The 26,444-nt window shown below is 42.1% G+C and overlaps 3 protein-coding genes across 5 annotated transcripts in view; all 3 read right to left on the reverse strand.

Annotated features, from left to right (window-relative positions):
• Positions 1 to 4,822, reverse strand: part of LOC100834583 (protein CURVATURE THYLAKOID 1B, chloroplastic) — a 5,056-nt gene extending 234 nt beyond the window's left edge. Inside the window, exons 1-5 of one of the 3 annotated variants that reach the window (XR_732719.3) lie at positions 4,478 to 4,724; positions 4,273 to 4,363; positions 4,085 to 4,147; positions 3,916 to 3,953; positions 1,945 to 3,059 (exon numbers count right to left, since the gene is read on the reverse strand). Coding sequence is in view for 2 of the 3 variants with exons in the window: in XM_014896732.2 (XP_014752218.1) it covers positions 2,999 to 3,059; positions 3,916 to 3,977; positions 4,085 to 4,147; positions 4,273 to 4,359; positions 4,478 to 4,675 (471 nt within the window). In the remaining variant the exon portion in view is untranslated. Of the gene's footprint in view, positions 1 to 1,944; positions 3,060 to 3,915; positions 3,978 to 4,084; positions 4,148 to 4,272; positions 4,364 to 4,477 lie in introns of those variants that run through there. The other 2 variants (XM_014896732.2, XM_003563098.4) reach the window with 2 other exon arrangements.
• A 2,185-nt stretch (positions 4,823 to 7,007) lies between these two features.
• Positions 7,008 to 8,093, reverse strand: LOC100834887 (probable glutathione S-transferase GSTU1). The gene has a single exon (XM_003563099.4). The coding sequence runs from the start codon at positions 7,973 to 7,975 to the stop codon at positions 7,295 to 7,297; it is 681 nt and encodes a 226-aa protein (XP_003563147.1). The 5' UTR covers positions 7,976 to 8,093; the 3' UTR covers positions 7,008 to 7,294.
• A 2,955-nt stretch (positions 8,094 to 11,048) lies between these two features.
• LOC100834288 (DNA-directed primase/polymerase protein) lies at positions 11,049 to 24,788 on the reverse strand. The gene is made up of 14 exons (XM_003563097.3): positions 24,583 to 24,788; positions 24,372 to 24,490; positions 24,106 to 24,275; positions 23,875 to 24,021; positions 23,592 to 23,643; positions 22,996 to 23,170; positions 22,065 to 22,147; positions 18,661 to 18,873; positions 16,489 to 16,620; positions 15,480 to 15,615; positions 12,389 to 12,496; positions 11,811 to 11,876; positions 11,480 to 11,733; positions 11,049 to 11,397 (listed from the first exon to the last, which is right to left on the reverse strand). The coding sequence occupies exons 1-14, from the start codon at positions 24,647 to 24,649 to the stop codon at positions 11,299 to 11,301; spliced, it is 1,821 nt and encodes a 606-aa protein (XP_003563145.1). The 5' UTR covers positions 24,650 to 24,788; the 3' UTR covers positions 11,049 to 11,298.
• Between the last annotated feature and the right edge of the window lie 1,656 nt (positions 24,789 to 26,444).

Genomic DNA, 26,444 nt, shown 5'->3' on the forward strand with positions numbered 1-26,444 from the left:
TGGATATCCAGCCCATGGATCGCGGATATGGATTGGGTTTACGATCCATGGATATCCACGAATGGATATCCGCCAACTCGTGGAGCGGGCACGGATATCATATTTGATCCATGGATATCCATGGATACCCGATATTTCTTAAAATAAATAAATTACTGACACGTGGATCCACTACTCGATAGATGTATCTTCCGTTATTGCAATAAAGTACTCCCTTGGTCCCAAAATAAGTGATGTGGATTTGTATAGATTCTTATGCAAATCCACGTTACTTATTTCGGGACGGAGGGAGTACTTCGTAAGTTTATATGGTCTTTTGGTTAATATAGATTATAAATCGGTGATCGGTCATCCACGTAAGTGTCATCTATTGAGGTATTTTGAGCAGCAATATCTTATTGTTGAATTATATTTTTGTTAAACACAAAGTAATATAAGTATATATCTAGTAATCCAATGAGCTTTCGCATAGTTATGATATGATTTTTTGCCGTGTAAACTCCGCCGCACCTTAAAATTTATCCTGGGTCCGCCACAAATTTGAGTCACTTAATATTTGACGGAGAAGTATATTGCATGGATATGAATAATTCATGGATACCCGGATACCTGGTGGATATGGACGTGGATATAGTTTTGCATCCTCGGATATTTTTGTGGATGGATAGTTGGTCTAGCGTTGGATATGGATATGGATATGGATTCAGTGGACCCGTCCATACCCGCCCCGTTGCCATCCTGATGCATGATGTCTATTTTCGTTTTTCGTTTTGTTTCAGTGCAATAGTTTCAAAAAATTGATACGACATTGTAGAAGAGTGGCTCGTACGGTGATTCGTCCACGATGAGTATGTCGTTGTGATCATGGCCATGCACCACAACAAGCGGCCGAAGCACGGTGGCTCCGTGTTCGGCCGTGAGAAGCTGTGGAGGGAGAGGCTCAATGCGCACAACGGGGGACTAAGAGATTCTTTGGTACATCAGGCATAACATGATCGCTGAAGACGAGTGTGGGCAAACGTTGGACTATAGCTTCTACGAGTTGATGGGCTGTCTCGTGCGTGCTCAAAGAAATGAAGACCGAGTGGCCGAATTTCTAGACACCTATGAAGAGATCCAAGATGAGGATCGTCATGTCAATCTTCAAAACGATCTCATGGAGGAGTGGTGGTCTTGGTTTGGCCAACAAAGCCACTAGTTTTTCTTCTCAATTTGTCTATCATGTTGTTCTATGTGATGAACTTTGTTTCTTTGTGTTGATTGGTGTGTTACTTGAACTACTTGTGTGAGAATTTGATGAACAATTTGTGTGTTGTAATAAACTATTTAAGTACTATTCTGACTCATTTGTTTTAGATTTATTTTTCATGATATGCATATTGTTTGTTGCATATATATTTGCAAATGTGAGAAGAAAGCATTTCATGTGGTGCCTTTATTTTACATCATCTGGATTTCTACTAGTGCCCTATTTTATATCATCTGGAATAGCTCTTCTATTTTAGGGCACGAAAAAATGCAAAACTGGCGTCCTATCCTAAATTCCATTCCAGATGCCCTATTATGCATCATCTGTTGGAGATGCTCTTAGAGTACACTTAAACAAATTTATTTTCAGTCTCTGACAAAAAAAAACAATTTGTCTAACCAGGCTTTTTTCATGGGGGCGGAACTGATTAACGGACAGCCGTGTTGCGCAGTCGATTTCTGACTGACAAAAAAAAAATTGGGTCCTCCATTTTAGGATTTTCAAAAGAACTTTGGAGGATTCTAATTGGTAGGATAATTGGTAGGATATATGGTTGTGTGCATCAACCGATGCAGAGGATGAGAGTTTTATCCTACTTTTCAGAAGAAGAAAATTTGGTTGGATTTTTTTTTCTAGAAAAGCCTTTTGGATCATAGGTTGATCCCCATACATAATATTCTAACATAAGGTCATACCACTTTTTTTTCTTGGGAAATCCAATGCATCTTCTTTCCACCTCTATTTGCTCTCCATCTCCCCCTAACTCGCGTAAAATCTATGTATCCATTTCATCTGCGCGATGCAAAGACAAAACTTGTGATAAGTTTGGCTATATGCATCTATGATCCAGAGGCTAGGGTAACAACAAGACTTCCTGTTTTGAAAAAAAGTTCCAAAGACAACGCTGCAAAAATTCATGTATTTTGGAATCCCGTAGAAATTCACTACATGACTTTTCAAAATGTATTTTTATATAACAACGTTTTCAAATCCTGTGATCCGAAGAGGATTTTTCGGAGAGAAAAAAACTTCCCTCTGAGGCTTGTAAGATACTCAGGAGGATATTTTTGCGGAAGGAGCAGATGATGTGTCGCAGTTTGATTCCCGAGTTAAATAAACAGATAGTGAAGGGAGCAAAAGCAGCGGGACTTTCAAATATCTCGAGGCGCCATCGCTGTTTGGTGTTCTTGGTGTAATATCTTAACAGGCATGTCCTTTGTAGAAGACAAACTGGGAGCTTTTAGGTCTGTTACATAACTAAACAAGCAGACGTTTATTCAGGATTAGCAGTGATGATTAACATTTTTCTTACATAATTGCATACCTTCCTGAGTATGCAAAAGACATCACAGAGCTCAGAAAGACATCAGAAAAACTTGCATTGTTATACAGTAATAAAAGCCTTTCACGTTTAGAGCGGGGAACTAGGGGTTAAACGGATATCGAATGATCATATAATTGCATTGATAAAAAAAAGTACAAAGAGCCAACAGAATGTTATCTGCAACCCCGCATCGACCATGACATTATGTCGCCGTCTGGAAATGGAACTGAAATATATCATAGTTGTACATTAGAAATTCAGATTACGTGGAGGACCAGCTCATCAGCAAACTTTAGCTCTGCCTGAAGCCAAGAGGAACAGTAACGGCATCCATGTTAGATGTCTTCTTGATTTTCAATGGTTGCTGGCTGATGCAGTTCGAGGCATCCTCTGCTTACTGAAGTCATCTCGTAAATGCTACTTAATTAGCTACTGTTACCGGTGATTTCATTGTAGGTGCTCTTGATATTGCTGATCAGAGCTTCCCTGCAACACATAAACGTACAGGACGTGATAAGGATATGGCAAGATTTTGAACGACATCAGTGGTCAATATTTGACTGAATGCATGTCGAGAACGTCATGTTTTTGTGGCATAGAGGGACTGGTTCCTTTGTGAAGGATCAATATCTTATTAGTATATTTGGACATTAGCATACGGCCATGTAGTTCTCATCTTTGTATGATTGTATCCCAGATAATAATACACGTAATTTGAAGAAATATCAGGTAACATTTTTTTTGCGGGTGAAAAGGGATATATTAAGAATTAAGAAGTACAATCTTGGAGAACCACGTCCATCACAGGCGATGGACCGGAACCCTGCCACACGACCGTGCACCTCTTCATGCGAGCGATATTCACAAGCGCATGACTAGCACGATTCTGACTTCTATCCCCTTTCACAAACAAAAACGGCTGCCCTTGCGACACCAAGAACCTAATTTCATATAACCCCATAACTCCTACGCGCTCCATTTAAAAATACAAAGGATATAATTTCCCCAATTTTGCCCTCCCCCTATCAAAATTTCTGAGTAAGCATTCATGCTATCAAAATTCTTTTTTCAAGGATGTAAATTATTTTCAAGGAAGTCATGCTATCTAAATCACTCACATATTAACCCAAGCGATTTCTCTCTGCTATTTTCTTGGTCTTATGGGTCATCATTTTTATGTAACTGAGGACTTTGTTTCTTTTGTTATGCCGTGTGCATCTTGTTATGCAAAGGTCGTGCGTGTTGAACTCTTATGACTATAAGAAATCAACAATGCTCCCTTTCAAAGGAAAAATGCAAGTTTAGGAACAGAAAAGGATCACAGGAACATGATTAAACTGACCTGTCAGGCTGGAAGATGAGGTTGCGGTATGCAAACCACTGCATCAACACCAAGCAGATAGGCCGTTGGTGTGAATTAAACAATGTTAATAAGGAACATTATTATCTCTCTCTCAAAGACAAAAACAAAAACGAAAAGGAGAATGGCCACATATGCTTCAAGAGTTTACCCCTGTGTAGCCAATTCCAACAAGCTCAAACACACCAGGCAAGATTGGAAGCTTGTCAATGGCCTAGATGCGCAAACAAGCAAAACGAAATGGTGTAGTTTATTAATTGCACATCCGAAGAAGAAGAAACAACAGTTATTTGTAATCAAAGCTGCTGCCATATACTCCTACTCCAGTTATGTTTGTACCTTAAGCGCCCCTACGGCCGTCCAGAGCCCGACGAGGCTGGCGAAGCCGATGGTGGCCACGGCGTACTTGTCCTCAACTTTTGCCCACTGCCTAGAAGCAACAGACATATCAGTAGTCAGTCACAACGATGCACATTTGCCATCCACGCAGTCCCACAGAGGGTTTATCCAAGTAAACAAAGCAAATTAGCAAAAGTACTCTGACCGCGTCCTGCACCGCCTTGACGATCTCCGGCGTCTCCGCCGAGCCCTCGCCGCCGGACGTCCCGTTCGCCGCCCTCACCACGGCCACGCTGATCCGTGGACCGACCTTGCCGGAGCACCTGAAGACGGCGGCGGCCGGGCGGCCGCGGGGCAGCGGGGCGAGGCCGAGCGGCGCGGCGAGACGGCAGGCGGTGGCCATGGGTACTACTGGACGTGGTGGCTCGTGGATGTGTGATTTGCTTCTCTGCTAGGCGAGGGGAGGGTAAGACCGTGACCGTGATCGGGTAGGATTTGGTGGTGGGGTTGAAGCAAAGATTTTGGTTGGATTTGGGCGCCGCCAACACCACTCGTTGCTGGGCTGGGAATCGCCCTACGGATAAAGCTGTCCTCAGATGTATAACTGGAACGTTTGTATAACCTACCAACTATAAATATATTCATATTTTAGCAAATTTGAGTCACCTAATATGAGACGGAGGGAGTACAAAATTCGTCCTAAAAGTACATTTCTAGAAAATAACTTGTCAACTCCGAGCTAATTAGGCTACTTTCCAAGAAAATGAGCCAATTAAGGCATCTTTAAGGGCACCCCATATCCTTCCCAATTGTTCATCGGGAGTGGCTACGGCAGTCGACTGAGAATCGTGTCGACGTACGCCCAGCCTCCTCGATCGATCGATGGAACATTCATGTCCCGTCTACGCACCCTAATAGGATTCTTTTTGTGTGGGCTGGTTTGATTATGGGTCTTATGAGAGTATTTGTACCTAGTATTTGTGCCTTGGTCTATAAAAGACAAAAAATAACGCCAGTTTCATGTAGTGAGACTTGAATCTGCAACTTTCAAAAAGTAACATCTAATTTTATGTGAAATTTAAAAATTGCACCTGGAATTTATATGTACAATTTTAGCAGTCTGAAGGTGTAATATACAATTGCACATTTCAAAATCCAAATATGCACGCAGAAAACAAATGCAATTTTAGCCGTCCGATAGTGCAATATCCAATTGCACATTTAAAAAATCCAAATTTGCACACAAGAAACATGTGCAATTTTATCCGTAATTTGCACACAGAATATCACGTGCAATTTTAGCCTTCCGATGGTGCAATATCCAATTGTACATTTCAAAATCCAAATTTGCACACAAAAATTCACGTGCAATTTGAGCCGTCCGAAGGTGCAACATCCAATTTTTCATCTCAATCCAAATTTGTACACAAAAAAACATGTCTAACTTTTGCCGTCTAAAGGTGCAATTCAAAATCCAATTTTGCACACAAAATTTCAGTTGTGCTCTTTAATTTTTTCCATTGCATGAGGCTGTGAAACAAATTATAAATTAGAAACCAAAACTAGAAAGAAGCAACAGAAAAAATAGGACGTAGGAGAATCGAACCTGCATGGACAGTATGCTTGAACCACTAGAACAACAAGCTGTTGTTGTAAATGTTCAGTTATTATTTTAGTTATTGTGATTACGTTTTCACGTCGACTGAGTAAAATCATTTCTCATGCGACTCCCTAAACAATCCGTTGTTCATTTGGGGGTTCATGGACAAAAGAGCAACACGATGAGAGCCTCATTTGTCCAAAAATGAGTTGTATGAAGCAGCCATTTTTTTTGAATTTTTCCTCCATTCAGTTTTTATTTTTCTCAATTTTGGGGTTCACAACTTTTGGTTTTTCAATACTTCATAATGCGTTCTAATTCAACAAAGCGCCACCCTTTACTCCAAAAACCTTTTGGTTTTTCCAACTTTTGGTTCTTTCAATTTTTCGTTTTCTTAACTTTCAATATTTGAAAGAAACTTTAGAAAATATGAAAGAACTTCTAATCTTTTTCATGAACTTCTGATTTTTTTTCAATTTTTCGAAGAAACTACCAATATTAAAAATATTTTTCACGTATGATACACCCCCACATACACACCTCCCTGATGGCAGCGACCAGATCCACATCTCTCAGTGCCTCAATCTTCGTCGATGGCACGATGTGAGGAGTGACCAACACCTTCCGGGAGGCACATCGGCAACGACGCCTTCTCGATGGAGCGGAGAGGAGGTGTGCGAGGAGGTGAGGGGAAATAAGAGACAAGAGACGAGGGGGCACGTGGCCATGTGGCTTTCACACATGCAGAAAAATGTTACTCTCTCCGATCTTAAATTGTTATCGAAATATTACATGTATTTAGATGCTTTTTAAGAATAGATACATCCATATTTGGGCAAATTTGAGTCAAGAATTTAGAATCAAAGAGAGTAATTCAATAGTACTACATTCATTCCTAAACATAAGAAGTCATGTCTTTATCATAAAGTCAAACTTTTTAGAGTTCTGCCAAATTCATGGAAAAATGTATCAACATCTCAAATAAGTATAATATGTAAATAATATATCACAGTGGATTTAAAACAACTAATCTTGAGTCGTAGCTAGGTGTTAATTGATTTTTCTATAAAGTTGCTTAAAGTTTAAAATTTGACTTTAGAACAAACTTAAGATTAGCAAAGGAGAGAGTATATGGTTTGACGAGAAAACTACTCCGTATTTCGAATGTTTTATTTGCGACGTGTGTTGCGGCGACCCGGAACTGCCAAATACATGGTCCAAACACGGACAAGAACACGAGTACTCCCTCCGTCCCACCGTCTCATACTAAGACAGGATTGAAAAGGAATTATTAGCAGGGAAAATACGAGCAAGAGACGGCGGCCAAGGCCAACAACTCCAGGAAATCAAAGCAACAGGTCACACCGCACGCCGCCGCGCCGGCCAGCCGAAGATCGACAACAACAAGAAGCGCGATCGCGGCTACTCCTCGATGCCGTACGCCTTCTTGAGCACGCCAATGAACCCGTGCACCTCCTCCGGCGGGGTCAGCGTCTTGGCCACGCTCTCCCTCTCCCCGCACCGCGCCGCCCACGCCGCCAGCCTCGGGCACGCCTCCTTCACGCTGAACCCGCCATGGATCTCGTAGCTGTAGAACCACGAGGTGAGCGGGATCAACGCCACGTCCACGAACCCGAACGCCTCGCCGCCGAAGAAGGCCTTGCCCCCGAGCTCCCCCTCCAGCGTCTCCAGCGTCTTCAGCATCTCGGCCCGCGCCGCGGCCCGCCCTTCCCCCTTGAGCTTCCACAGCCTGGTGCCGATGCCGTACACCGTCTTGTCGACGTAGTCGGCCCAGAACCTGGCCTGGGCGCGCGCGTGGGGGGAGGAAGGGAGGAGAGGGGCTAAGCCGGGAAAGGCGTCCTCGAGGTACTCGAGGATGACGAGGGACTCGCAGACGGCGGCGCCGCCGTGGAGGAGCACGGGGACCTTCTTGTGGACCGGGTTGGAGCGGAGGAGGAGATCCCCCTTTTGGCCCAGCAGCTCCTGCTCCTGGGACTCGTATGCGAGGCCCTTTTCGGCCATGGAGATGCGGCACCGCTGCGCGAACGGGCTCACCCAGAAGTCCAGCAGCACCAGATCGCCCGCCTTCTTCTCGCCCGCCATTGATTGATCCTTCCTTTGGCTGGCCTCTTCGGAAGTACAGTGTACAACAACTTCTCTGTTGCCTTTTGGTTTCTGAATGTGTCTGTGTGTGCACAAGGGAGAGGAGGACTCTGCTTTTATAGGGGAGGAAAACGGTGATCTGCTCCTACTTAAGCTAGGATTAAAGTATTCTTGTTCAGATCAGCTGAGGTTTATTTAGATCAATATTGACACCAGATACGAACAAATTCACACTTGAAAATGTTGCAATATTTAACGTGCACTTGCAACTTTAGTGGGGAAATGTGCCGTGAAAAAACTATACTCCCTCCCTTCTATATATGAATTGGCACGAATTTAATACGAAATATATATACTACCTAGTCATCTCGTAACATAGTCATTCTTAATTAAGTTACTCTCTCCGATCTAAATTAATTAGTTACCCTCGTACATTTTACGCTGAACGGGTATCACACATCGTGTATAAATATATGCGAATACAAATCAGAGTCACTTATTTCCAAACGGAGGGAATATAATTTACGCGCTCGTTCCTCGAGCGCGAGCAGGATATATTATGATTCGATGGAAGTTGTGCCTCGTGAATATGATTCTCCGATCTGACGATCATGGGATGCTCAACTATATAATTAGCATGTTCAACAGTTGCCTAATTAACAGGATCATATATTACCCACGCTAAAGGCTCGGCTTAGTTTTATAATTGTTTGCTCCGCTATCATATCCCCAGGTTGATTGTGATGCTGTACTAGTATATGGTACTCCATAGTATATGCATGCCCCACGCGGAATGGTGCCGCTCGTACGCTTAGATAGCGGAGAGATCGATGATAGAGCTACGGAATATATAGATCTGTAGATCGACATGGACACACATGCAGATACAGCCGAGAGAGGCGCTGAGGAAGCGCTGCATGCCGCCCTGAGCAACTCCGTCGATCTGCCCGCTTGACGCGAGGATGCACGCACGTACCAGAGCTAGGTGCGTTTGCCACTACGTCAGCAGCAAGCACAGCTGCCCCACTATGTGCACAATGCGCACGGCAAAATCGACAAATTAACAACGGTCTTTGTATCCAAGTCGTTTGATTTTTAGTCGGTGATAAGTTGATTTTTGTGAATGGTTTGTGCCTTCCAATGATGTCCAGACATTAATCCAACATCTATGATTCATCGATTGAGATTTAAATTTTTTTCTTAAAAATCAGGCGCATGACCCACACCCAATTAACAAAACCTGCTCAAACTAAACAACGCGCCCAGTCTCATATTGTTTTGCCTGGTAATCACAGTTTGGCACACTTGCATTTGGAAGAAAAGAAATAGCAATGCCTTCAATAAACATATTCACCTTCTTCCAAAAATTAGACCAAAGTTAATCCATGACGTAGCTCTACATCTTTATCTTCACAATCCTTTAATTTATCGTTGTTGGCAATGATGGTGTCACGCTATCTTCGTGAAACAGTAGGGGCTGCAGGGCCTGACCCGCCTCGTTTATTTTTTCATAGAAAACACAGTACAGACGCAAGCACTCACACACACACGCACGTTACACTCATCCCTATGAACGCACGCACGCACATCCTACCCCTATGAGCACCTCCGAGAGACTGAGCCACCGGCCGATCATTTTGAGATTGACGAAATCACTACAAGCGCCTCGTAGTTGACGGGTACGTCACTCCCACTGAAAACACAACGCCGGTTAAAACCTGGAATAAATCCAGGAAATGCGAGCACCCATGCCAAGTCTGAGACTTGAACCTAGGTGGCTGGTTCCGCCACAAGAAACCAACCACCTGAGTTAGGCTCAGTTCGCGCCTCATTGATCCCCTAAACAGTCACCTCTCTCTCCTATGGAAAATCTCGCAAGCGGGCTTGGAATGCAGCGGCTTGTTATCCTTTCACCGTTGGAAACGGGCAGCTCTGCGAAGCCAGCCTCACGCGGTGCCGTCTGTTCAGGGAAAGAGTAAATTACAGAAAACCACCACATTAGTGACTAGAGTTGCACATAGGTACCAATTTACATTTTAGTTGCAAAAAACTACCAGATTAGCGTAACCCCTTCACTCACTAGCGTCTAAGCTCGTTTCTGACGAGGCGGGTCTACCGGTCAGTCCAACGTGGCATCCATCTCTCTTTGTGTTCCCGATCTAAAATCTGCAGAGGTAAAGGCCGATGGGCTCTCACGGGCCATGGCTGCCGGAGAGCCGCATGGCGAGCAGCGGCGAGATCAAGAGGCGCGCCGGCCGCCGGAGCAATGATGAGCGGCAAGCAGGGGTGCGGCGCAGTGGGAGCGAGCGGCGGCGCGAGCAGGGACGCAGCGCAGCGGGGTCGAGCAGGCAATGTGCCCCGGGCGATGTCGTAGACCTCCTTGTCAGCGGGATGGTGGAGGAGATGGTGACCAGCGGGACCATCTGCCGTACAACCAGCACGTGAACTGGCGTGGCCACTCGGCTGGTGCCGACGGGCTGCAGCAAGGCGTGGACGACGGCGAGGTGAAGTCCACCAAGGCCGCCCGTACCGGAATTTGACGCGCGATGCGACATCTCGTGCCGGTCGGACTCCGGGCGAAGGTGGCCGTGGCAGCACCGGCGAGGAGGGAGAGGGCAGCAGGTTGCGCGAGTCCGAGCGGCGGCTGCGGCACGCGCAAGTCATAGCAGCAGAGCGGCGGCGGAGGCGCGTGCGGGTCAAAGCAACAGAGCTACGGCGGCGGCGTGTGCTGGTCGACGGCTAGGCTGCTTCGGAGAGGGCTGAGCGCTTCGATAGCTAGGCTGCTTCCGGTCGTGCAGGTCGACTGCTAGGCCTGGATCTTGGTGTCGACGGCATCGCGAAGAGGTCGTAGCGCGTCGGGAACTCGGCCACAAGCTGAGGAGGAGGGTGCCGAGAGTGCTGCCATGGCCGCCAAAGAGCCGCGCGGCGAGCAGTGGCACTGCAGGACTGCTGTAGCGGCAGCTCTACATTGCTGTGTGGGGACACAGAGAGGAAGGAAGGAGAAAGTCAACCGATGGGTTCAGTCAGTTGCCAAGCTAGACGCCATGTTCGCCTGACTAGTGGACCCACCTCATTAAAAACGTGTTTAACCGTCGGTGGTTAATGAAATCTGGTGGTTTTGTCACCAAAACGTGAACCGGTATCTACGTGAAACCTTAGCCACTAATGTGATGGTTTTTTGTAATTTACTCTTCATGTTAGTGGCTAGGGTTTATTACAAAACCGCATCAATATTTACGAAACCTATGCAGTGTTGCGGCTGGGCAGCTACAGAGTTACATGTAGCATGAACGTGTAGAGTAACAGTGGCTGAGGAACGTTAGCTATGCATTGCTCTGTGATTCTATTTGACTCTCGCTCTCCATCTGCACCATAAATCTTTCCGCATCCATCCACCAGTCAGCGTCGTCACAGTCATCCTCCTGCAGATACATTGATTCGGGGTCTATGTTAGCACAGTTGGGCTGATGACAGCAAAAGCAAACATCAGCAGAAACTACTAACCAAGTTACAAAGGCCTGGAGCATGATCGGCATTCTCAACACTGTCAGCATAAATCACTGCTTCTTCCCACCAACTAGGATCCTCCTCGCCGTTCTCCACAACGGAATTACCATCAGACAGAAACTCATTCCTGCTACTGCCTTCAATATTGACTTCTACAACTTTTCCCTGATATTCTCTCTGGGCCGAATCAGCTATGGAGCTGAGCTCAGGAATGACATCCAAGGGTACAGCCCGCAATGGAGAACGATAATCTGTTCCAAAGCATTGGTGTTAAGAGGAAAAGGGTCATTTTTTAATGAGAGTTACTGGAATAATGCTCCTTGATTACCTCGACAATCAGGGTCGTAACACTTCTGATAATATGCAGCTCTTTGGAAATCAACAATGTACATAACTGGTGCACATCATGATTAGTTAGCTAATGTACGAACAAGAAATAGCCACATAGTTCAGAAAACAGAACTGCACAGGGAAACATTGCAAATATGTATAAATTGGAAGATATCAGCTAATGCAAGCGTGAAAACTGACAAGGGGTCTTAGGGCCACATGTCAGGGGCAGACAGATGTTTTCCAAATTTGATGATCACTGTAGCAATTTGTATTGCAGTTTACTATTAGCATCTTATAATGAATAAACAAACTGTGATGCGCTTACGGTGATTTAGCAAACATATCAAGTGTTATCCAAAACAAATAGTATCAAAGAAGGCAGTTCCCGGGAAATATGAATTAAGGCATAGAACAGACTGAAAATGGAAAAATTAAGCAGCACATGGCCATTATATGACTGTTCTTGCAAAAATGGCCAATAGGCATCCCAACTCATAAACTTACGGAATTTTCTTACTTCATTACGCTGCAAAATTGCCAAGATCAGATAGCAGAATAGAGGTAAAATGTTACCATGATTGCTCTTATGCTCTCTTCCAATATGTTCACAGTATCTACTCTTTGACATGCTATAAATCATTAAACCATATTCTGAAAACCAGTACCAGGATCGAATTTTTCCTGTAACAATCAATGCACAAATGTTTTATGTTAGTCATGGAAGAGTACAACATCCATCCCTCAAAATGCAGTATTTCTTTGCTTTCAAAATAAAAAACAAGTACTACGAGAAATAATTTTATTACAATGGACCGTGATTGAAAAAACACAAGTACTACGAGTAACAATGTGCTACGTTCACCAAATGAAACAGGGCCGCAAAATTTCAGTATTATTGATGTGCAGAAGCTATGTTTTGACCGCTGAGGGTCCAGGTAGACACATCTCCAACTGAAGGTAGTGCCATACAATTGTATTTGTACAAGTCCCGTGCTTGTTCGACATGCTACTGTAGGGACGTGCTCTATTCATACAGCACTATGGTACCAATCCATGTACCAATGGCCTGACACCCATTCCATGCATGTATTCATATTGCTTACTTATTGATTCTTCTCTTTCCACCCATGTATTCTATTTAAAATATAAGTACTGGAATACAGTGTGTGTTCTTCAACTACTAATTTCAGCACAATATCACAGTGGTGTTGACTCAATCCCATCTTCCAAACCAGCCTCTCCACATGAGCAAAGATGGTTCCCAAAGCTCCTCCTGCCACCTTCGGCTCAACCAATTCCCATGCAGCACAAATCACATCTGCAACTACATCTTCCACCTGAGGGCCTCTTGGGTTCACAGGATTCCAAACAAGTAGGAATAAGGAAAACATGGGATTGTAATGCCATGCCATCTTGAACCTACATGATTGAAAGGATGTTTGATTGCTCACAGAAAAGAAAAAACATAAGAACCTTTCTAAAGGCCTCCCCAGATTGTAGGATTTTCGTAGGGAATTTTGGAGGATCCCGATCCTTAGAATTTCTTCTAAAAGGCTTTGGATCGTTGAATTGGGTTATCCATTTCCTCTGGAATGCATTCAAATGGCCCCAATAAACAATCGGAACCAACATGGACGTCATTGTTGTTGGTGTCTCGTCTAGATGACCACACACATTACATTTGGACATTTCCTATTTGGTCAATAGACTTGCACCATTTATGGTCCGAATAATATGGCCAGACAGACTTGTGCGCAGTCAACTAACACGGAGGAGTAAAACTTGTATGTAGAAAGACTAGCAAGAGGCGATGTCCATAACTCCATATATCAAAGTGAAGAAGGACAAGTATAGTGAAACAGGCCTTGCAGGCTGGACCAAATGGCGTATGCAGTTGTTTCAGGCTTCATCACTATATCGAAGAGCTCAAATAAATGGTTGTGTAGAACCATTAGAGGATATTGAAGTCCTGCTGGATTCTCGGGGTTTGGGTCCACGCTGTAGATATGATATTGAAAATAGTTCTCCCTCCGTTCCAAAATGCCCATATAACTTTTGTTGACCATCAAACTTTATAAACTTTGACCAACCTTATAACAAAAACTATCAACATCTACGGTGCCAAATGAAGATCATTAGATTCATTGCGATATTTTGCTTTAGTGATGTATATGTTAATTTTTTTGCTATAAGCTTGGTGAAACTTTAGAAAGTTTGACATCCAACAAAAGTTATATGCCTTACATTTTGGAACAGAGGGAGTATCTTGAAGAGGGGGCACCACTATGAGTAGTTCTTGACCTGAAGGTTCAGACAATGGGAAGGCAAGCTTTGTTGTTGGTTACATGATGAGCTAGAGTGGAAGGGGTAATAACAGATGTGATTCATGCTGCACGAGAGCTGGTGATACAAGCTGAAATGAATAGTTGAAATGCACACATTGTATCACATTGGTTATTGTTTAAATACAACCATCAAGGATTTTTTTAGGTAAAATAGAATATATCGGTTTGGGAGTACACAACAGAACAGCTACTACACAGATGGGCGCCAACTGAGAAATGTGCTAATGTCGTCGAGTGTTAAGTTGCGCACTGGTGCTGCCGTAAGAATAGGGGGTCATGCAGTCGCATGGCATAGGATGTGCTCAAGTATCAAACAGTGCATAACAAGTCTGCATGTTAATTAACATGACACACAATAGCATCTGTGTCTAGCAATAGATAAACAATCCTTCCTATTATTTGCTATATTCTTTTCACAATCTATTATTTGTTATAGTTCATGAATTATAGTTATCTTTACTTCTACAAAAATGTGAATCAGTGGTGCTGATCTCAGAAATACGGATACTTCATAAATTGCGCGTATCGGGGGTCTCCTGCTATTTTTTTAAAAAGAAAATTAATTCGGATACTTATGGGATACCTCCACGACACGATAGGATACAGAAATACCCTGGTCTCCTGCTGCTATGCCGTCGACCGCGGCAGTGGTGCTTGAGGAGCACATGGAGTCCAGCTGTTGAATGCTAATCATGTGTTTACTGAGTTGTGTTTTGTTCTCATGACAACTAGGTGGAGAAGACCGAGGGATTTCGTGTATAAATCACTAATTTATATATATATACATAGTTTTTATTATATATATATATACAAATGTATCCCCGTATCAGGGTTTTTCGAAAAATTGCCGTATCGCGGTGTCCATATCCGTGCAACCTAGGTGCTGATCCGTTCACATATTTGTTGGATATGACAAACAGTCAGGATGAGAGCTGGTATGGATGGTTCTCGACCTGACACAAACATGAGTACATCCTTCTAAACACCTGGTATATTTTGTAGTCCAGAGCAGCGCACGGAGAGGACAATGTGCTAGTGTTCTAACAAGTCTCGGACTAAGGGGTTGTCGAGCCTGGATCTTCAGAAACGTTGTTTACAGAATCTATTCAATGGTAACTACTATAACGGTATATTGTAGAACCAAGTATTTTTCTGGAAGAAAACCATGACTATCTACATGAAAACACGTTTCAGGATTTCAAAAAGTCTACCAGAGCAGGCAAACCTGTAGAAACTGAGTCATCTATAACACATAAACATACACTACAATAACAAATCACTGTGTCAAGCAAAAATAGACAGAAATCTGTGAGAAAAACCTGAGACATTTCCGAATGAAGCTATAGATTCAATAAAGCCATCCAGAGCTGGAAAAGGAGATCTCCCATAAGTATATGCATGAGGAAAATCACTTCGGTATGTACCAATGGCATCCTTGCAGGTTCTTCGTTCAATCTAGTCATGGCACGTTAGAGTAAAAAATGAAAAAAAATATATGATAAAATCAACATACTCAAATTAATTCGATTTTTACACAGAAAAAGTTCAAACAAGCATGTTACTGCAGGATGTTGAATTCCATGACAGATCATGTAGGTAATATTTTTATAACTCCTGAGATAGAAGATTTCTGTTATTATATCTAAGTAACTAACTGAAGTTCACAATCACAAAGGTCATTTCTTCTGCCTCAAACATCTCAGCTAGCTATCTAAAAATACGCCTTGAACAACTCCTGCTATTACACTAGCATAGAAAAGACAGAAAATATAATACTTCTAACTCCAGTAGTTCACTGCACACCAGTCACCTATACTATCCCACAAAAAAAGAGTCACCTATACTATACTCAGTCTTAGATTCATGTATAGTATCTAGAAGTAAAGTATCAACTCTACATATCATACTGTAAGTCATTACAGACTTCTAGTTTTGTTTATTGTATACATGATTCATTCTGCACTTCTGAGAAGAAGTTGCCACCCTTCACACCTAACGTCCTTACTTTCACTGTGACACGTCTGTAATAAACGCTTTATCTTGTGCCAAGACAAAAAATGATACTCCCTCCGTCCCATATTAAGTATCGAAATATTACATGTATCTAGACGCTTTTTAGGTATAGATACATCCATATTTGGGCAAATTTGAGACACTTAATATGGGACGGAGGGAGTAGTATTGATTAGCTCAGCACATCCTAATCCTATTGCTGAGCTACAATGACTCGATATCGAAGGGATAAAGTCTATCAGTTTATTTTTCTAGAAAACTCTGCAAGTCCAAGCAAAGAAAAGTAGATCGATGATGCAAACCACAAATACTCACTCGTGTTATGCTGGCTTCAGAGTCAAAATGCAATGCCTTTTTGCAATCCAAATCAAGTTTGCAGATCAAAAGTTTATCACAGTCATCATCTAACCTGCAAATAAGTGACTCCATAAAGAGCTCCTTGTTATTCTGTAGCAGGTAGAACATGCTGTCAGATGCAATATTGACAAATAACAATTACGCAAAATCTCCTAACCATTTGAAACGAATCAAATACTCATCCAAATATTGCCTGTTTTCTGGTGGTCAACAGTAGATGACATAAGAGGAAAAGGCACACATGATACTATGATAGGAAAGGAAAACCAAAAAATAAATAGCATCACCATCACATGAACACCTGCATCTACTGAGATGTGTCAGAGCGGCAAGACGTAGAAACTGCAGTGCAATCGTCAACTTTAAGGACCTTATAGCAAAATGATATTTATGCCACGTCTGTCAGCATATCCATACCTCAAAGGTTGCACAAATCGACACTTAATCATGATTTTAAAACAGAGCAGTCCAATGAATCAATGGTTTGGAACGAGTTATCAAGTTCCCATAGCATTCCTGGAGTATCAAAATAAGTACAATCTTCTTAACTACTTGTCTACTTTGGTTATATTTGAACATTATACCCTTCCATAATATACTTACTTTACCTTGTTAACTGCATTTAGGTTTATACTTTTAACTGGCAAAATGATACCATTGTTCTCATACAAAAACATAATAATTTGCTCCACTTCCTCATATTGCACACATGCATTGACATGCCACCAAGTCTTCTCTGCTCTTACCTACTACCTTCCATCAGAAAGTGCCCTTCACAAGTGAAAAGAACAGTAGTCCTTTGGAACCTCATTTCTACCAGTGCATGTAACTCTACAGCTGTACTTAGAGATTCAAATCATGCTATAAACAGGTTCCACCTTTACTACCCAAATCACTAATTGACTTCAGTTTCAATTGTGTTGTGTTGTATTATTTATTACATCAAAGGCCAGTGGCCATATTGACTCCTTGGTCCTAATAATATTGCTGTTTGAAACACAGCATAAGAAAATTGCACCAACTTGATGTCAAGTCTCATGGATTCCAATAGGCAATGGAACCACAGGGACAATACCATAGCTGTTTGGATACTCGATAGAAATTTTGCAGGAAAAACTTCTTGATGAGAGAGAAGATGAGATCATGCATGGATGAGATAAAGAGACATGCTGCATTGGACTTCTCAAAGAAAATGAAAACATGAGGTTTCCACATCCTGCAAAAACTAGAGGAAAGGAAATTTCCCTATATGAATTTCCAAAGCCAGCCCTGGGAAGTTAGGGGTTGGTTTTGGACTTATTTCAGTATATTGCTCATACTGGATTAGTTATTTTCTGCTTAACCTGAATAGCCGGAGCTTCTGGTGGTTGCTCGAAGAAAAAAAAATTGATCTTAGAAAATTCTGTTGGTCCATTTGTAAGTTTTTCCACAAGTTAAGTTTGAAGCCAACAAGGAGATCTGATTTGCATACAATTCCTATTGATTATTACAATTCAAATCTAGTAAATACAACACAGAACTTTCAAACTTCTCTGTGCACATTACAAAAAAGAAGATATACAAGCCAGGAATTATACTACGTTAGATAGAGGGAGCGGGGTGTGGAGCTTTTATTTCCCGTATCTTTCTGTAATATGGCTAGGATATTTGAGGCTAATATAGAATGGAAGTGTTTCTTCTTTCGTAAATGCAACAGAAAATTGTCAATTGTTTCAGTACTGGTGAACAAGCTATAACAAAAACGACTATGCTGATAAAACATCTCAGTATTTCCCTATCATAGTTCCCACCTAACTTCTTTTGCAACTTAAGGTTTTCAATAGAACAAAGCATAGCTTGGGTAGGTCGCACTTTGGTGTCTCACTTTGTAAAAATTATATATCTATATACTGTAACTTCTGAAAAAAACTTAAGGTTTTCAATTGTTCTCCAAGCCCCAAAAGTGCTGTAGTATTGGAGGTTTATAGAAAAAGGTATATTATCAGGAGCCCTCCAGGAAAAGCTTAATTTCGTAATGATAATTGCAAAACAGTAATAAGTACAACATGTTCTAAAGAGCACGAATATAAACTATCGATTAAAATCCTATTACCTAGTATAGAAAGAAGCTTGTGGTCAAGAGCTACTCACCATGTTCTGACATTTGAAACGTCCAGTAGCCACAAGAAATGACTTTTTCCCAGACTTTGATGAGAAGGCTAAACGGAAACAACGATTCCGAGAGTATACAGCGGTGTCCATAAAGAGCTGATCAACAGATTCTGCACAGCTGCTATCTTTTCTAATATACAGTTTATCAAGGTTGGGATTGGCTGCACGCTGAGCTGCAATCCGCGAACAGATCTGTGGGGCAGAAAAAAAAATACTTCAGTGTGCAGGGCCAGAGGAAGCAATATAGTTTATCAGGGTTACAGCATGCAAAAAAAACATCAAATCCAAACAAGAAGCGCAGAGGAGGCAAAAACTCAATTGCACTGAACATATCACATTTCCCCCGGAAAATATATAATAAACATCTTAAGCAGACCGGCAAATATATAACCACAAACTGTGTAACTGAAATGAACTGCTGATCTACATTGAAGTATCCATCTGTCAAAGTGTGCAGATTTATTCTGGTTGCTCTAACATCACTGTTAAATTTTCATTTGAAGATAACTTAGATGGATTGACTAGCACAGTAAGTCCTCGAGTGTGGTAGCTGGTGAAATACTAAGATAATTTATTACTTGTACTTTTGGCATTGACAGCTGCAGAAATGATCATCGGGAACTCCTTAAACAGGATTTGTGTTCATCTGTAATGGAGGATGAAGATTGACTAAAGAAATCGATATATGGAAGCAGAGAAATCGCAGTCTTTGATGGAGAACGGCCGTACTTCGTAGGAGCTGTTGACAGAATCATTGAGTAAAAGCAGTGGTCAAGAGCGCAAAAGTTAAAAGTGCGTGTAGATAGGTGGAATCTAACTTTCAGTTAAAATGCTTGTGATTAGTTTTGTAGGCGCCGATTGCATACTTTTGATAATATCCAAAGCTTTTGCATACCGGGATGTAGACATGTAGTAATATTGCCTTATATTTTCTGGAATGAGTAAGTACATAATATAACAAACATAGCTGAGGATGTCTGTTCCATGTTTTGCTTGCTCTATTGGTGGTTAGATGCTGTACACAACATACTAAAAGGATATCTCACATATATGCTTCTAGAGTAAAATGCACAGCTGGTCCTTAAACTTGGCATGGATGTTCTCTTTAATCCATTAACATGCAAATGGTTAAATCGGTCCATTGAACTTGGCATTTGGGTTCACTTTAGTCCATATACTCAACCCGAGAGCTCTTCTCGCCATTTTGGCGTGCTGACTAAGACAGTGATGCCACATGACGCACGCCCTATTCCATCCTCTCTTTTTTTTTGGCAAAAAAGTGTGCACGATCGCACTCAGCGCACGTAGTACTACTCCACCACCACTACCAGGCTGCAGCTAGCTAGTGGAAGGATGGGCAAGCAACCATGCATGGGACGTGTGGCGGGGCACAGCCAGTTCATCTCGCCACCACCACCACCGCTGCTGGCCGCAGTAGTCCTGACCATGATCCTCTGCTCGCGCCTCACGGCAGCGCGGATCTTGAAGTAAAAGCGGCAAACATGACACCGCAACAAGGTTTCAGTGCAATAATGATGTTCCCGTGGGCGGCGGCACCTGTGGCCCGTTCATTTACCCCTGTGAAGAGAACAAGGTAATTAACTACTTTGATTGTTCGACTTGAATTGATCGATCAGGTGAGCCACGGGCATGAACATATCGATCAAACACATTTGAGTGATTTATTTGGGGTGGATGTAGGTGATAAGACGGGGGGCGGTTACATCCTAGGCTTGCAACGGCGGTTACATCCTAGGCTTGCAACGGCTACCGAGGGGCCGGAGTGCCGCCACAGGCGCAGGGGACAGTGGCGGCGAAAGGGATCACAACATGTGATATCCAACATATATACATCTGTAGTATTCATGTAAACACAAAGTTAAAATGCAATCCTATTACCCGCAAAAAAAATGCAATCCTATTACCAACAAACTTCTAGCAGCAGACTAAAATCCTGTGATCTCGTTCGACGTCACAGCATAAATGTAGCTTCACTACTAACGGGGCAGGCAGTGCTTCTGCAGCATGGTGTTCTCGTGGTACGCATATGCATGGGCATGGCACTAAACATTCATAATTTCTTAATTTAGCTCCTTCCCCTTACCAGCATGCATGATGTCGTCACAGTCCCTCTCCATGCACTCGTTCGGTGCATATTTTTAGTCAGCACCGTAAACTGTGTGGATGTGGCACAAAATGTAATTTTAACTCCACTTTATAATCTTTTCTTGGCTGAAAATTTATTTTGCCATGCTTTATGGAGCGGAATGTTGGCCCACTAAAAGACAACACATCCAACAAATGAGTGTGGCAGAGATGCGTATGCTAAGGTGGATGTGTGGTCACACAAGAGACCGGATCAGAAATGAGGTGATTCGTGATAGGGTAGGGGTGGCACCAATTGAAGAAAAACTTGTACAAAACAGCCTTAGGTGGTTTGGGCATGTCCAACGGAGGCCACCAGAAGCACCAGTAAACAGTGGGATTTTAAAGGGCTTTTGATAATGCTAAGAGGGGTAGAGGACGACCTAAGTTAACATGGGTGGAGGCAGTTAAAAGGGACCTAAAAGACTGGAATGTGTCCAAAGATCTGGCTTCCGACAGGGCTGCATGGAAATCTGCAATCCATGTGCCTGAACCTTGTTTTTTTCTTTGTTTTTGTGTTTACCCACATTTTTCTGTTTGGGTTTCATATCTAGCCTACCCCAACTTGCTTGGGACAAAAGGCTTAGTTGTTGTTGTTGTTAGTATTGCACAGAAGATAGTACTACTTCCTACTTATTAGTTAAAAAAAGATAGCACTTTCAAACAGGAAAGATTTTCGATCGGTATGCCAAAATGCCCATAGTGATAAGGCCGAGTAACTAACTTAGTTTAAGCGGTGGCGGCTGTCAGTGCAACTGCTGGATGGACAGCATGACATGGCTGCTCAAAAGCTTCGAATAGGGATGGGGAACTTGAGGGCCAAATATTGGAAAAATCATTGCAGGCCTATTCTAAGAAGACATGGCTGGCATAGGGCATGCATCTCCCTCACGTGGCGTCCCCATCCTAGTCATCACGCCGACGAGGGAAAAACATGCCCCGGGTGAGGATTTAGACTAAAGTGAACCCAAATGCCAAGAGTGGTGGACCGATTTAACCATTTGCAAGTTGATGGACTAAAGTGAATATTCATGTCAAGTTTAAGTACTAGCAGTGCATTTTAATTTTTACTCATGCTTCTGCTACATGCTATTTAGAACCTTGCTTGAATATAACCTGTAAAAGATATACGGCAGTTGACGTAGTAACAAACGTAACCAGTAAAACAAGATATTCAGCAACTGAAAATCACACGTTTACAGATAGTAACAGAATTGAAAATTGAGATTGAATAATACCTCAGAGATAAATGCACCAACATGGGAGTTGTCCTTGAATGCTGTCTTTGGTATACGGATGATCAAATGGCGTGAAAACTTTTCTAAGAAAACAACAATAGTTCTCATGTGAGTACAATTAAGAAGTACCTTTTTGCGAGAGAAGAAGCATAGAAGTCCATCATGACAATAGACTAGTACATAATACAAATACTGGAAAAAATGTGGAAATATCTGGTACTCCCTCCGATCCAAAATAAGTGTCTCAGTTTTGAACTATCAACAAACACTTATTTTGGATCGGAGGTAGTACAAAACACTTTTGACTATCAACAAACGGCAATTGCTCTCCCTTTCACGTTGTTCTACTTCCGTTCTACTTCCAACTCCTCACTTGTACAAAGTAGTTTGTGGTGTAAAAGCATACATAAAATGCATAAGAGCAAACTAATCAAGTTCTAGAACACATGTGTCCGCAACTTATTTTGCTACAACTCTTCTAGAATCTCGATTGCAACTAATGTTCCCAATGTCTTAGGCATTAGTAAAAATAATATTTTCTTCTCCTTTCTTGTTCTCATATCCTTAAATATATCTCAGTTTCTGTAGAAAAAACCTGCACCTTGAGACCAGAATTTGATAGCATGATAACATGATTATGCTCAAGAGCCATTAAGTTTTGCTTCATCATTGTAAAAAGAAGTGGTAGCATCCAATTAAGTAATAGGATTCCATAAAATGCCAAGAGTACACATCTACGCTATGATTATACTAGATAAGTCCTTGTATGAAGATAAGACTAAAGAGTTAATGAATCACATAGCCATCATTCATTCAGAATATGAACATGCTAATCTCATTTAAAATACGATGATCCCATTGTTTTTTACTAAAAGTAATTTCCTAGAGCAGAAGACCCGAACCATGTGAAAGGGGAAACTAGAAGGGACACCTTCATTAGATGAGTCTAATTCTATGATCCATTCTTCTTGTCCTTCGATGGAATATTTGTCATGCAAGGCACTGAATGTGGCAGCAACCAGTATATCCACCATTTCATCTGCATCTCTCTTCTTGTTCAATTTTGCATTGAACTCAAGATCAAAGTAAATGTGGCAAGGTGAACCCTGTAGCATCAGTAGAGATGTTATATTGGGTATCTATGGTGTGACCATTTGTCGTAAAATTCGACTGTCAGAACTCAGAATAAACCGATTCATCAAAATATAAAAGATAACGACATAACCCTATTTTTACTACGGAAGAAAATTAAATCCCCTGGTAAGATAGATTGGAATGCACAACAAAGACTCAAATTAGTAAAGTACAGGCAAGGATTTCTATAAAATTGTTTACCAAGTTCATGACTTAAGAATTATAAAGGCCAGATGGTGTTCATATCCTTTACCAATTCTTTCCACACATTATCCCCATCAGGACAAGTAACTAGAACATCAAACAAGATGGTATAAGAATTTTATATGTAAGTTACCATGTAACATATAACTTATGACCATTTCAGCATAGGATCAAGATGTAGAGACTTGCCTCCAGGATAACTTCATAGTGATGACGAATTTGAGGATCCATATTATTGTACCTGGAATAAGGCAGTAAGACAGATGTGAATAAATGTCTATTATCGAAATATGACCAATTGAGGAAAAGAACATCAAAATTCAAATAAGGCACAAAATAATAAAGGGGCTGGCTTGCTTGGCCCTGTACTGGTAGACTAATAGGCCATGCAAGGGTGGTAAGGTATGTAAGAGATGGAGAGTTCTCAGGTATGTAATAAGTGGGAAGGGACGTGACATAACAAGGTCTCTACCTTCTCCAGAACTCATTGTACGTGGATACAAGGAATCTTCTTTGCCCACTCAAATGATCTTGGTAGCTGAAGACATTGGTGTGTGCATGTTCCTTCGAGAATCTTATTGCCTCCTCTTGCCTAGGAAATGTAGCCCAAACAACATCCCTACATAGCCATAAAAAGAACTGCATTCAGAACAAAACGAGTTCATAATTCACAAGCAAATGCAACATTGACTGAATTAGACACCTGGAGATCAAATCGGTTTGCTTGTTGAGATCAATGCGAATTTCACGTAGCAGCCTCAAGAGACTCCTCGGCTTTTTCACTGGAACACCTTGTGGAGAACCATAAAACACAATTGGAGACATCTGCTTCCTGCTTCTAAATTTCATTGCCGCCGAGTATGGCTCTGTATGCTGGAAAGCACAAAGAATCACAGGGAATCACTTGCCCTTTCATGTTTGTGGTAGTTAAATGACAAAGCTACAATGCAAAAATAGCACCTCGCTCACCTTTTCCCCAGCATCCCGTGTGGGAGCAGAAGAGGAGCTCCCGCCGCCATCGCTCTCCGCCGCAGACGCCACCCGTAACTTCTTGCCCTGCCGACTGGGTCTCTCCCTGAACGCTGACTCTGAATCCATCCAATCGAAACGAACCGACTGAAAAAAAAAAATCGAGAAACAGAGAAGGGGAATCGACGTCTTTTGCGGAATAGGAGCTTACGGGGAGGGGAGATGCCGCATTTGAAGCAAGCAAAGAGGCGGTCGACGTCGTCCTTCGAAGCCCCCATCGGAAAAATCGATTCAAACTCCGCTGTTCTTGGTCTACTTCCTATCTAGGGTTTTGCGGTTTTGGGGGATTCGCTAGTCAGAAATTCTCGTGAGCGGGAAAATGGTTTCTGGTTAGCGTGAAATGCCAAGGCGGAGACTGCTCTGTTGGGACTTGGGACCTGGGTTAAACGGGCTTACCCCGGGCGCGGGCCCGCGAAGCCCGAGATTAGAGGGGCCGGACCGGCTCTAAAGGCCACCTCGAGGCCCAGGCAAGGCATACAACCTGGTCAGCCCGGCCTGGGACCGTTAAGGCCCACATGGCCTCAGAAAAGCCCACCTCCGCATAAGGCCAAGTTAAGAAAAATAAAAAAAGGAAAGAATGGGCCAAAAATGACAGATAATAGGCCAAAATTGTTGGGCTGGACAGAATTTTAAGAATTGATGGGTCAAATAAAGAAAAATTTAAAAAATGAAAAATATAAACGGCCGTTGCCGGGCCGTCTTGCGGGCTCAGGGTTGAGGCTCCGGTGCGGCAAACTCGGGCCAATCCTGCTGGGCTTTTGGACTTTTGAGAAAAGCCTGGCCTGATGGCCATCTGTACCTGAGACTGGGATTAGTGACGTAAGTCCACTTTTTTATTTTACAAACGCAATTCGAGTCACCAAAATCGACTTATTTTTAGAAGGGTAAAATATCAAGAACCCTTACTTTTAAAAGTTATGTATCCGAAAATCACAATTTTTTTCACTAAAACACAATCTTTTTACTAATCTGTCATAAGAAACACATAATTTCGCAATCAAACCGTTTGACACCAGATCTGATAGGTGGGCCCATTTCTCCGGTGACTCATTGTGACTGGTTTGTAGACGGTCCATCTACTTATATCATATATGGTGGCAGGAGGGAAAAGAGAAACGAACCAACTTATATGGTTTGATTCACACCCGACCTTGAACTAGAGTTGAAGTGGGCGGAACCGGACGGGCAAGGAAAAAAAAAGGATTAGTTTACATACAATGGCTAACGATAGGGGCCCATCGGCCGGATCTGATGGCAAACTGTTAGATTGTGAATTATGGGTTTCATGTGACAGATTAGTACAAAAGTTGTAGTGAAGTGAAAATTACCAAAAGTTGTTGTTTTCTACTACATAACTTTTGAAAGTAAGGTTCCTTGATATTTACTCTATTGATAATTAAATAGGATTAAAGTACAATATAAAAGTTTGTTAAACTTTTGATTTTTTTTTCCAATTATATATATTTGAGTTTCCAAATTTGTTAAACCTCAACTACAAACTTGAATGCCTTTTAAAATAGATTTGCTATTTTTTCAAATATTGTATAACTTAATAAAATAACTATTTTGGGCATCCAAACAAACTCCAAAAATCTTGAAAACTTGCACGTACTCATATTATGCATATATTTGTGTATAAATTTGCAGGTGTATTGGACAAATATTTATGTAGGTTGGTTCATTGGGTTCCAAAATTTAGGGTTCACGACAGTTTTTTTTTCCTTCCAATACTTAGCCAAATTCTTATCCATAAATAATGGCGTGAATGCATAATTGGCCTTAATTAACCTTGATTAATTTTGGAGTCATTTGCAGCTCTATTAAATGGTTGTGTAGGCCACGGGGATCCTAGCTCTCCATGATCGCCCAAGAATTGAACGACATGAAACATGATCAAAAGAGGACTTCGATTATGGATCGCTCTGCTCAACTAACATGGCTAAGATTATAAAAGCAATCGCACGCCCACATGCCTACCATACGTGATGATCAAGCCATACCCATACATATTCA

Source organism: Brachypodium distachyon, chromosome 1 (genome assembly GCF_000005505.3).
Source record: "Brachypodium distachyon strain Bd21 chromosome 1, Brachypodium_distachyon_v3.0, whole genome shotgun sequence".
Taxonomy (NCBI): domain Eukaryota; kingdom Viridiplantae; phylum Streptophyta; class Magnoliopsida; order Poales; family Poaceae; genus Brachypodium; species Brachypodium distachyon.